This window comes from Erinaceus europaeus, chromosome 12 (genome assembly GCF_950295315.1).
Source record: "Erinaceus europaeus chromosome 12, mEriEur2.1, whole genome shotgun sequence".
Classification (NCBI taxonomy): Eukaryota; Metazoa; Chordata; class Mammalia; order Eulipotyphla; family Erinaceidae; genus Erinaceus; species Erinaceus europaeus.
This window is the reverse complement of record NC_080173.1, coordinates 85,858,091-85,870,106: the sequence shown is the minus strand read 5'-3', so window position 1 is coordinate 85,870,106 and position 12,016 is coordinate 85,858,091. Positions and strand designations below refer to the sequence as shown.

Sequence of the window (12,016 nt, the reverse complement as noted above, 5' to 3'; positions counted from 1 at the left end):
AGGAGGGGTGGATTCATGGTACAGGCACCTAGCCCAGGAATAACCCTGGAGGGAAAAAAAAAGTTTCTTTTAGAAAAAATAAGAATGGCAACACACAAATAAAGATAAAAATGGGCTCCTGGGGTCGGGCAGTAGCGCAGGGGGTTAAGCACACATGGTGCGAAGCTCAAGGACCAGCATAAGGGTCCCAGTTTGAGCCCCTGGCTCCCCACCTGCAGGGGAGTCGCTTCACAAGCCTTGAAGCAAGTCTGCAGGTGTCTGTCTTTCTCTCCCCCTCTCTGTCTTCCACTCCTCTCTCCATTTCTCTCTGTCCTATCCAACAATTATGACATCAATCACAACTACAATAATAACTGCAACATTGATAAAAATAAGGGCAATGAAAAGGGAAAATAAATAAAATAAAATAACCAGGTTCCTAATCAAGCATGTCCAAATAGCAAGGATTTTTTTTTTAAGTCCAATAAGACAGGATGTTAGTAATATATCGCAACAAAAATATTTGTGCTATCTCGTGTGATTCCTGAATTTATTACCAGTTTTTATTTGTTTGGGTAGTGGTTTCTTTCTTTTTTTAAAAAAAATTTACTTACTTTCCTTTTTGTTGCCCTTGTTGTCTTTTTATTGTTGTTGTTGTTGTTATTGATGCTGTCATTGTTAGATAGGACAGAGAGAAATGGAGAGAGGAGGAGATGACAGAGAGGGGGAGAGAAAGATAGACACCCGTAGACCTGCTTCATCGCCTGTGAAGGAACTCCCCTGCAGGTGGGGAGCCAGGGGGTCTAACTAGGATCCTTACTCTGGTCCTTGCACTTGGCGCCACGTTCGCTTAACCCGCTGTGCTACCACCCGACTCTCACTGGGTAGTGGTGTCTTTTGCTGTACAGAAGCTTTTTAATTTGATGAGTCCCATAGGTTTATACTTGCCCTAGTCTTCTTTGTAATTAGATTTGTTTCACTGAAGATGTCTTTAAAATTTATGCAGAAAAGTTATGCCAATATTTTCCTGTAAGTATCTGATAGTTTGTGGTCTAACATCCAAGTCCTTGATCCACTTGGAATTTACTTTTGTATTTGGTGAAATATAGTGGTTCAGTTTCATTCTTCTGCATGTTTCAACCCAATTTTTCCAGCAACATTTGTTGAAGAGACTCCTTTTTCCCCATTTAATAGTCTGGGCCCCTTTGTCAAAGATTAGATGTCCATAGGTGTGAGGGATTAATTTCAGACTAAATTTTATTCCACTGGTCAGTGTGTCTATTCATTGCCACCAGTTCTTAAAATATTTTTGTTTTAAGTTTTTTAAATTGATAAGGATGAGAAACAGAAATACACACAGAGAGAGACAGCACACACAGACATACAGACACAGCACTGCTATACTGCTCTTGAAGCTTTCCCCCTGCAGGTAGGAATTGGTTCAGATTCTTGAATGTGTTAGCAATTGCTCTCTGCCAAGTGCACTATGATCTGATACCTACCAGTTTTCATTAGAACCTATAGAAAACCAGTCATGCTAATGACAAAACAAGTGCACTTTCCAAATGAGCTGTCTTGCCAGTCTAAGATCCGTTTCATTTATTTCAGTGAGTATTGTGAGAGAGAGAAAAGATCCAGAGCACCACTCTGGTGTATGTGATACTGAGAATTGACCTGGGATCCTAAGGCATCCTTCCCTGTACTCTACTAGCTGAGTCCCCACACACACACTCTAGCTTCATTCTTTTGAGTTTATTTTGCCCCCCCCCTTTAAAAAAATATTTACTTATTTATTCCCTTTTGTTGCCCTGGTTGTCTTCTTGTTGTAATTATTATTATTGTCGTCGTTGTTGGATAGGACAGAGAGAAATGGAGAGAGGAGGGGAAGACAGAGAGGGGGAGAGAAAGATAGACACCTGCAGACCTGCTTCACCGCCTGTGAAGCGACTCTCCTGCAGGTGGGGAGCCGAGGGCTCAAACCGGGATCCTTATGTCAGTCCTTGGGCTTTGCGCCACGTGTGCTTAACCCGCTGCGCTACCGCCGGACTCCCCCCCCCCTTTTTTTTTTAACAGCACTGCTCAGTTCTGGCTTGTGGCACAGGGAATTGAACCTTTTTTGGAGCTTCAGGCATGAGTCTCTTTGCATGACTATTATACTATCTTTCCTGTGATTTTTTTTTTTTAAGATTTATTAATGAGAAGTACAGTAGTGACACATTAATATTGGAAATTAAATTAGGACCTCATGCTTGAGAGTCCCAATGCTTTATGCATTGCAACCTCTTATGCCTCCATCCCTCCTCTCCCCTCTGCACTGCTCAGCTGTTTTATGCTGGTGCTGAGGGTGGACTCCTCAGCTCCCAGCTTCCATCTTTTTTTTTTGCCACCAGGAGTATTGCTCAACAGCCTGTACAACAAATCCACCACTCCCACTAGCCATTATTTTCCTATTTATTTATATCTTTTATTTTATTGATAGGACAGAGAAATTGAGAGGGAAAGGGAAGAAAGAGAAGGGAAGAGAAAGAGATACCTGTAGCACTACTCATGGAGCTTCCTCCCTGCAGGTGGGGGCCATGGGTTTGAGCCCGTGTCCTTGAGCATGATAGCATCTGCACTCAACTGGGTTAGGTACATGACTATCTCCCCCTCCAGCTTCTTCCCTGAACTCCAGCCCTTTCCCATCAGTTCAAGCATCCTGATTCTCAGCCTTTGGCTTTTCCCAGTATGTATTTAATAATGACTTCCATTGGTTTCTTTCTAGTCAACCACAGAAGCCCCTGTGAAACGGGCCTCCCTGCTAGGTGATATGCATTTCCGAAGCCTGCGTACCAAGTTGCTGCTTATGTCGCGCAATGAAGAGGCGACCAAGCACCTAGAGGTAAGTTTTATGTCTACTTTTTTTCTTTTTTCTTTGTTGGGGGTGGGTCATCACCATTTCTTTTTTCTTTCTTTTTTTTTTTAAGAGATGTAGTAATTTATTAATGAGAAAGATAGGAAGAGAGATAGAAAGAACCAGATATCACTCTGGTACATGTGCCAGGGATTGAACTTGGGACCTCATGGTTGAGAATCAGTTCAGTGCTTTATCCATTGCTCCACCTCCTGGACCACTTTTTTTTTTCTTTTTTTCCCCCAGAGCACTAATTAGCTCTGGTTTATGGTGGTGCAGGGCATTGAACCTGGGACTTTGAAGACTCAGGCATGAGAATCTCTTTGTATAACCACTAAGCTATCTACTCCCATTCATGAGCATCTATTTTTATTATGTGAACTGATCTTTTTAGTAAGGTTTTGTCTGGACTTGTGCAAATTTAGAAGGTAGTATGGAAATTAAAGCACTGGACTTGCATGCATGAGGTTCTGAGTTTAATCCTTAGCATTGTATGTGCCAGAGTAAAAAACTCTGGTTGTTTCATAAATAAATCTTTTATTAAAAATAAAATAAATAAAACACCATTGGGCCTAGGCAGTGACACACCAGGTAGAACATACATGTTTCAGTGAATAAAACCCAGGTTCAAACCCCTGGCCCTACCTTCAGGGACAAAAGCTTCACAAGTGGTAAAGCGGTGCTAGAAGTATCTCTCTTCCTCTCTATCCTCCCCTTTTGATTTTGTTATCTCTAGCCAATAAATAAGATAAATAAATCACCCTTAACTATAACACAGACTATTGATCTATCTATTCCAGTTCCCAGTGAACAGATTTCTTGGTGGCAAAGGAACAGTATTTAACTCCCCTGGGACATGATTGTAGTCATCATTTGAAATAAAGTATATTAATAGTTCATGTTAATCATATAAGCACTTGGTCTTAAGAATAGGGACATAAGCGACTCAAAAGATAACTCACTTGGATAATGCCTTGGTTCCAGCCTGGCCCCTACCCAAAGGAAGTTCCAGTGCTGTGGAGTCTTTCTGCCCTTTTTTTTTTTTTTTTGCCTCCAAGGTTATCACTTGGGGCTCGATAATTGCACTATGAATCCACTGTTCCTGCAGGCTGTTTTTTTTTCCCCATTTTTGTTGCCCTTGTTGTTTTTACTGCTGCTGTTGTTGGGTAGGACAGAGAAATCGAGAGGAGAGGGGGAAAGAAAGATAGACACTGGGAGTGGGGGGCCGGTAGTGCAGCAGGTTCAGTGGGATAAGCGCACATTGCACAAAGGACCAGCTTAGAATCCCGGTTAGAGCCCCCGGCTCCCCACCTCGCAGGGGAGTCGCTTCACAGGCAGTGAAGCAGGTCTGCAAGTGTCTATCTTTCTCTCCCCCTCTCTGTCTTCCCCTCCTCTCTCCATTTCTCTCTGTCCTATCCAACAAAGACGACATCAATAACAACAGTAATAACTATAACAATAAAAACAAGGGCAACAAAAGAGGAAATAAATCAATATTTTTAAAAATCTTTTAAGAAAACAAGGGCAACAAAAGGGAATAAATAAATAAATTTTTTAATTTTTTTTTTTTTTTAAAAAGAAAGACACCTGCAGACCTGCTTCACCACTTGTGAGGTGACCCCTCCCTGCGGGTGGGGAGCCAGGGACTCGAACTGGGATCCTCATGCCGGTCCTTGCCCTTTGTGCCATTTAACCCACTGTACTACCACCTGGCCCCCTAAAGGAACATTTTTTAATTATGTTTTTATTTATTGTTGGATAGAGACAGAGAAATTGAGAGGGAAGGAAGCTTTTCTCTGTAGGTGGAGACCAGGGGCTTGAACCTGTGTCCTTGTGAACTGTAATGTGTGCACTTAACCAGGTGTGCTACTGCCTGGCCCCTCTTTCTACTTTTTTTTTTTTTTTGCCTCCAAGGTTATCACTGGGGCTCATTGCCTGCACTATGAATCCACTGCTCCTGGAGACCATTTTACCCATTTTGTTGCCCTTGATGTTGTTATTTTTATTATTGTTGTTGGATAAGACAGAAATCGATAGAGATAGGGGAAGACAGAAGGGGAAAGATAGGCACCTGCAGACCTGCTTCACCACCTGTGAAGCAATTCCCCTGCAGATGGGGAGTGGGGGGCTTGAACCGGGATCCTTGTGCCTTGTGTCGGTCCTGGCACTTTGTGTCATGTGCACTTAACCCTCTGCACTACCACCTGACTCCCTCTTTCTACTTTTCTGTTTGTCTTGGTGTTGTGGTGCTTTTTGTTTTTGTTCCCCACCAGGGTTGCTGCTGAGGCGCAGTGCCTGCACAGTGAATCCACCAGTCCTGGTGGTAATTTTTACTTTTTTTTTTTTTTAATTTGTATTATGATAGAGACAAATAAGAAAAGTGATAGGGAATTACATCTACAGCCTGCTCCACCCACTTGTGAAGCTTCCCCCCCTGCAGCTGGGGACCCAGGGCTTGAACCCCTGGTCCTTGAGCATTATAACATGTGGGCTTTACTCTCCACCCTCTTTTTTAGATTTTAATTATTAATAGAGAGAGGTAGGAGGAGAAAAACAAGGAGCCAGACATCACTAGTACATGGGCTGACAGGTATCAAATTTAGGACCTCATGCTTGAGAGTTCAACACACTATCCATTGCACCACCTCTGTCTCTCTCTCTCTTTTTCACCAGAGCTGCGCACCTCTGGCTAATGGTGGCTCCTGGGATTGAACCTGGGACTTCAGAGCCTCAGGCATCAATCTCTTTGCATAATCATTATGCTATCTACTCCTGCCCCCACCCTATTCATCCTTCTCTTTCTGACTTATCTTTTAACATTCCTTCAAGCTCCATCCAAGGTGAGATGAAGGGTGCTGCACCTGGTTGAACACACATTACAATGAACAAGGACCTTCTGTTGCCCTTGTTGTTTTTATTGTTGTTGTAGTTATTGATGTTGTTGGATAGGACACAGAGAAATGAAGAGATGGGGAGAGAAAGCTAGACACCTGCAGACCTGCTTTCACCACTTGTGAAGTGACTCCCCTGCAGGTGGGGAGCTGGGGGCTCGAACGGGGATCCTTAGCTGGTCCTTGCGCTTTGTGCCACTTGTGCTTAACCTGCTGCGTTACCGCCCTACTCCCTGTTTATGTTTTTCTATGTTTACTACCATGTCATCTGCAAATTGACACAGTGAATTAGGTGTATGAAGTCCTGAGTTTGATTGCAGCATCGCATGTAACAGACTGGTGCTCTTTCTCTATCCCCTCCTTTCTCATAAATAATTATTTTTTAAAAATACAAATACCAACGAGGGCAACAAAAGGGAGTAAATAATAAATAATTACTTTAGGAAAAAATACAAATACAAGTTTGTTCATTTCTGAGAGACAGTATCAGAGCACTGTTCAGCTTAAGCTTGGTGATTGAACCTGGGATCTCTGGGGCCTTCGTGGGCATGTAAGTTATGTGTGCTACTACTGCTATCTTCTGACTTTTTTTTTAAAGATGTATTAATGAGAAAAAGCAGGGCATTACTCTGGCATGTGCAGTGCTGAGAATTGAACTCAACTGCTTGCAAGTCCAGCACTCCTACTCCACCCACTACAAAAATAGTAGCCAGCTGCTGTAATATTTATTTATTTATTTATTTTTAGAAGTTTGCTTCTATTCTTTCCAGGTTAAGAGTTTAGTCAAGTACTAGTCTGGTTAAGGTATAGAGTTTTTTGTTTAGGCTCATGCAGTCATGCAGTTAGTGCAATATCTAGGACTTTGGTGGCTCCCAGCCTGAACTGCCCTCATTCTGTCTCCTCCCTGCCAAGCCATTGGTATTTAGAAAGTAGAAATAGAATCAGAAGTTCCTGAATTGTTTGTACTGTTCCACATTGTAGTCACAGAATGACTCTTTTGTGTTTGTGTTTGTTTTTGTTTTCTTGAGAGTAGCAGAGAAGAAATGAAAGAGATCACAGCACCAAAGCTTTTCTCCCTTGTGGTGGGGGCTAGGCTCAAACCTGGAGAGGTTGCACACATGGCTAAATAGTACAATATCCAAATGATCTATTTTGCCAGCCCCAACATGACTCTCCAGCACAAGTATTATTGAATATTTTCATTATACGGCAAAGCATTAGGTATCTGGGACCAATGTTCTTTTTTCTTTTGCCTCTTTTGCTGGGCTGGTGCATACACTACAAATCCACTGCTCCTGGGGGCTATTTTTTCCCCTTTTGTTGCTCTTGTTATTTATTGTCATTTTTTAAAAATATTTATTTATTCCCTTTTGTTGGCCTTGTTGTTTTATTGTTGTAGTTATTGTTGTCGTTGTTGTTGGATAGAATAGAAATGGAGAGGAGGGGAAGATGGGAGAGAAAGATAGACACCTGCAGACCTGCTTCACCACTTGTGATGTGACCCCCTTGCAGGTGCAGAGCTGAGGGCTTGAACAGGGACTCTTTTTTTTTTTAAATTTATTTTCCCTTTTGTTGCCCTTGTTTTTTATTGTTGTTATTGATGTTATTGTTGTTAGACAAGACAGAGAGAGATGGGGAAGACAGGGGGAGAGAAAGATAGACACCTGCAGTCCTGCTTCACCACTTGTGAAGCAACCCCCACACACACATGTGGGGAGCTGGGGGCTTGAATCGGGATCCTTAGACCAGTCCTTGCACTTCACGCCATGTGTGCTTAACCTGCTGCACTACAGCCAGACTCCCAGAATGGGCTCTTATACCGGTTCTTTTTTTATTAATTTTTTCTATGCCGGTTCTTGTGCTTTGTGCCATGTGTGCTTAACCCGCTGCGCTACCACCAAGCCCCACCAATGTTCTGAGATTCCATCATCTTAATTCCTAGAACACTTTCCTTTTTTGTGTTCAGGGAGATGGTGTGTGTAATGGATAAAGTGTTGAACCTGCAAATTCAATCTTTGGCATCATATATGCTAGAGTGGTGGTTCTGTCTCTCCCTTCTCAATAATAGATAAATCTTATTTTCAAAAAAAATTTTTTTTTCCCTTCAGACTAGTAAGCAGTTGGCAGCAGCATTTCAAGAAGAATTCACAGTTCGAGAGGACTTGATGGGATTGGCAATTGGCACTCATGGTGCCAACATCCAGCAGGCCCGAAAAGTTCCTGGGGTGACAGCCATCGAGTTGGGTGAAGAGACCTGCACTTTTCGAATTTACGGGGAGGTCAGTAAAACATGTTATTTGGGTCCCTTTGGGAATAGAAAGGAAATAGTGAAATAGAATATCTGAATCATAGTGACCTTTCTTGACTTTGCTGGTAACACATTTTTCCATAGACAGGGTGTCAGATAATTATTTCTCCATTGTAACATCAGGTCCCCACTCTTTCTTTTCCTTAGACTCCTGAAGCATGTCGACAGGCCCGAAGCTACCTTGAGTTTTCTGAGGATTCTGTTCAAGTGCCCAGGAACCTGGTTGGTGAGTGGGGGGTGGGGGGGGGCATATGAGAGAAATATATAGATTCTGGACTTGGCATTTCCCTGTGTAGTTCTAGTTTTATGAGGATAGAAGCAAATAGTTGGAATGACAAAAACAAAAGAGAAAATTTCTAGGGACTTGAATATTTTTTCTTTAAAAATTTATAACTTTGTAGTAGGAAAATTAATTAAACAAAATTCATAGAAATTAAAGACAGTAATATCTGCTTTTACTCATCTTTCTCTTGAAAAGGGGGCCTAATTTCTCCTCCTTTACCCATTCAGGCAAAGTGATTGGAAAGAATGGGAAAGTGATCCAGGAGATTGTGGATAAATCTGGTGTGGTGAGGGTTCGAGTGGAAGGTGATAATGACAAGAAGAACCCCAGAGAGGAGGTATGAGGAATCGATATCTAGAGGTGGTTTCCAGAAGTGGGTGAGGTTGTTCTCAGAGTCATTCTTTGAAGTCTTGGATTTCTCAGGGGTAGAGAATGAATGGGAGCTTTGGTTTCCCCCTTGTAGATGTAGACCCAGAAAAATCCCATTTGGGTGGGCTTCCCTAGGAGAGAGCATAAGTCTAATATTTCCCTTTGAGTCTCCTGATCCATTTTCTCCTTGCCTCTGCTTTTCAGGGTATGGTCCCCTTCATATTTGTTGGTACTCGAGAGAATATCAGCAATGCTCAGGCTCTGTTGGAGTATCATCTCTCCTACCTGCAGGTACCTGCAAGTCTTGGAAAGGGATATGGTGGTATGTAGCAAGGGGACAGAGTGTTAGTAAATAAAAGTAGGAATGGAACCTACTTTGTCTCTCAGAATAGGATAGAAACCACTGGTGAGGATGTAGGGTCTCATAGTCTTAGTCATTGTCCTCATTCTTGCATTCCTCAGGGTTTAGATATGTAGTAATGAATCAGGGCAGGTAAACAAAAGAAACTTGTTTATTGCTTTTTTTTTTTTTTTTTTAAAGAGCACTGCTCAGCTCTGGTTTATGGTGCATGGTGGTCCAAAAGATTAAACCTGGGACCTTGAGTCACAGGCATAAGAGCTTTTTTGCATAACCATTATGCTGTATATTCCCACCCTATTTATTGATCTTAACATGTTTCCCTTTTTATAACTTACTCCATCTTTACCCAACCAGGAAGTAGAGCAGCTTCGTTTAGAGCGACTGCAAATTGATGAACAGCTTCGACAGATTGGGCTAGGCTTTCGCCCTCCTGGGAGTGGGCGGGGCATCAGTGGCAGTGACAAGGCTGGATATGCCACAGATGAAAGCTCTTCGTCCTCCCTCCACACCACACGAACCTATGGAGGCAGCTATGGGGGCCGGGGCCGGGGCCGGAGGACAGGAGGTCCTGCCTGTGGTGAGACAACTCTGGGAGGAGGAGGTTAGGGACAGTCAGGTTGGACGGGCTTGGTGGCCACTGGGTGACGGAGATGAAATTTACCTCCAGAAGAACTTGGGGTGGGGTGTGTGGTATGATCTTGGGGGGGAGGGGTAGTCAGGGATTGAAGAGTTAAGTCTAACTAAACTCCAGCAGTTGGTATGCAAACTGAAGGGCAGCTTCAGGGACTCCCATCCCCACCCCTGATGGCCACGCCCTTGTTATAGTGTAGAGTAGTTCAGGTCCATTAAAGGTTTTGTTCTAGTGGTAAAAGGCTTGTGGGTGCAGATTTGGAGGCCTAACACACACCCCCATGCTCATCCCTAACACCAGCTCCTGAGTTTCTTACTCCTGCTTCTGTGTGTAAAAGGTAGATAGATGTATAGCCTTGATGAATGTGATGTTGTACACTGACCCTTTAGCATTAGGGCCTGAGTCACTTCTCACCATCACATGTGCCTGGGTGATTCCGTGGCTCTTCTCCCTCTTCAGTAAGTCTTTAACAGCAGCAACAACATCAAAGACAGGTGGGGGTCAGGAATGATCTGGGTTAATAAACTCCAGACTTAGACTGCACAATAAAGCAGATTTCCTTTCATGCAAAAGCTAATGTAGCATCAAATAGTGGGCTCCGTTATTTAGCTCCAGAGATAATATGAGGTGATTGGCTGGGGATTTGTGAGTGAGCAAGAGGTCTTTTTTAGTTTGGAAGCTATGTTGGAGTGGGGTGACTGGCCCTCACTAAACCCCACTATGTTCTTTAGGCGCCAGCTCAGACCCATCTACAGCTTCTGAAACTGAGTCAGAAAAGAAGGAGGAGCTCAACAGAGCTGGGCCAGGTGACCGGGATCCCCCAACCCGAGGAGAAGAAAACAGAAAGCGGCCAATTGGGGGCCGAGGTAGAGGGCCACCACCTGCCCCCCGACCCACCTCGAGATATAACTCTTCATCTATTAGCTCAGGTACCAATACCAGAGAGCTGGGTTCATGAATTTAAGCCAGAAGGAAAAATAATGTATATCTGATTTCCTACTCCTTAACTTCCTCTACCTAGTGCTAAAGGATCCAGACAGTAACCCCTACAGCCTGCTGGACACATCTGAACCAGAGCCTCCAGTTGATTCAGAGCCTGGGGAACCTCCACCATCAAGTGCTAGACGCCGCCGCTCTCGCCGTCGCCGCACTGATGAAGATAGGACTGTCATGGATGGAGGCCTAGAGTCTGATGGGCCCAGCATGACAGAGAATGGCTTGGGTAATGAATGTGTTCTTGGTCTAAAAATTAAGAGCTACGCAAGAATTGAGAGATGGGATATTGGAGATGTATGGTTCATTTTTCCATTCTCCACAGAAGATGAATCAAGGCCTCAGCGTCGTAATCGGAGTCGCCGTCGCCGTAACCGTGGTAACCGGACTGATGGTTCTATCAGTGGAGACCGTCAGCCAGGTCAGTGAACAGAATCCCAAAATCCTTCCTCAGAGCTGAGAGAATGTGGCGGCTGCCTTCTACTCTATGAGAATAAGGGGTTGGGATTTGCTGCTTTTGTAGGGGCTAGCTACCTGAGCTCTTCCTGAAATCCTTGTCCCTCTGCCTCCTCTAGTGACTGTGGCTGACTATATCTCCAGAGCAGAGTCTCAGAGTCGCCAGCGGCCACCCCTGGAACGCACTAAACCCTCAGAGGACTCTCTTTCAGGACAGAAGGTATAGAGTTGACCTCACTTCCTTTTATATTGTTCTAGAGTGGGAGAGAGAGACACACACACACACAGACACATCCTAAAGAACTGCAGAGAGGGAGTCAGGCCGTAGCGCAGTGGGTTAAGTGCAGGTGGTGCAAAGTGCAAAGACTGGCGGAAGGATCCCGGTTCAAGCCCCGGCTCCCCACCTACAGGGGAGTCGCTTCACAGGCGGTGAAGCAGGTCTGCAGGTGTCTTATCTTTCCCCCTCTCTGTCTTCCCCTCCTCTCTCCATTTCTCTGTCCTATCCAACAACAACGACATCAATAACAACAACAATAATTACAACAAAACAAGGGCAACAAAAGAAAATTAATTAAATAAAAAAAGAGAAAGCTATGTATCTGTGGGCCAGGTGGTGGCAAACCTGGGTAAGCACATACTACAGTGCTCAAGGAAGGACCCAGGTTCAAGCCCCTGGTCCCCATCTGAAGGGGGAAGCTTCTAATATATAAAGTAAATTTAAAAAAGAGAAAGCTATATCTGATGTAGTTCACCATTGCATTAAAAATAGTGGTAAGGGGCTCAGGAAGGGAGGTAGTCAAGCATGAGGAAGTTCAGCCCCCAGCACCCCATATGCCAGTGATGCTCTGGTTT

The 12,016-nt window shown here is 43.8% G+C and overlaps 1 protein-coding gene across 3 annotated transcripts in view; it reads left to right on the top strand.

Annotated features, from left to right (window-relative positions):
* The window catches only part of FXR2 (FMR1 autosomal homolog 2), a 32,743-nt gene that overhangs the window by 18,629 nt on the left and 2,098 nt on the right, over positions 1 to 12,016 (top strand). For all 3 annotated transcript variants that reach the window (XM_060204313.1, XM_007522206.2, XM_060204314.1), the window contains 10 exons: positions 2,744 to 2,860; positions 7,872 to 8,042; positions 8,219 to 8,297; positions 8,582 to 8,691; positions 8,928 to 9,014; positions 9,439 to 9,661; positions 10,447 to 10,644; positions 10,737 to 10,937; positions 11,034 to 11,129; positions 11,284 to 11,384. In XM_060204313.1, coding sequence (XP_060060296.1) covers positions 2,744 to 2,860; positions 7,872 to 8,042; positions 8,219 to 8,297; positions 8,582 to 8,691; positions 8,928 to 9,014; positions 9,439 to 9,661; positions 10,447 to 10,644; positions 10,737 to 10,937; positions 11,034 to 11,129; positions 11,284 to 11,384 — 1,383 coding nt within the window. The remainder of the gene's footprint in view (positions 1 to 2,743; positions 2,861 to 7,871; positions 8,043 to 8,218; positions 8,298 to 8,581; positions 8,692 to 8,927; positions 9,015 to 9,438; positions 9,662 to 10,446; positions 10,645 to 10,736; positions 10,938 to 11,033; positions 11,130 to 11,283; positions 11,385 to 12,016) is intronic.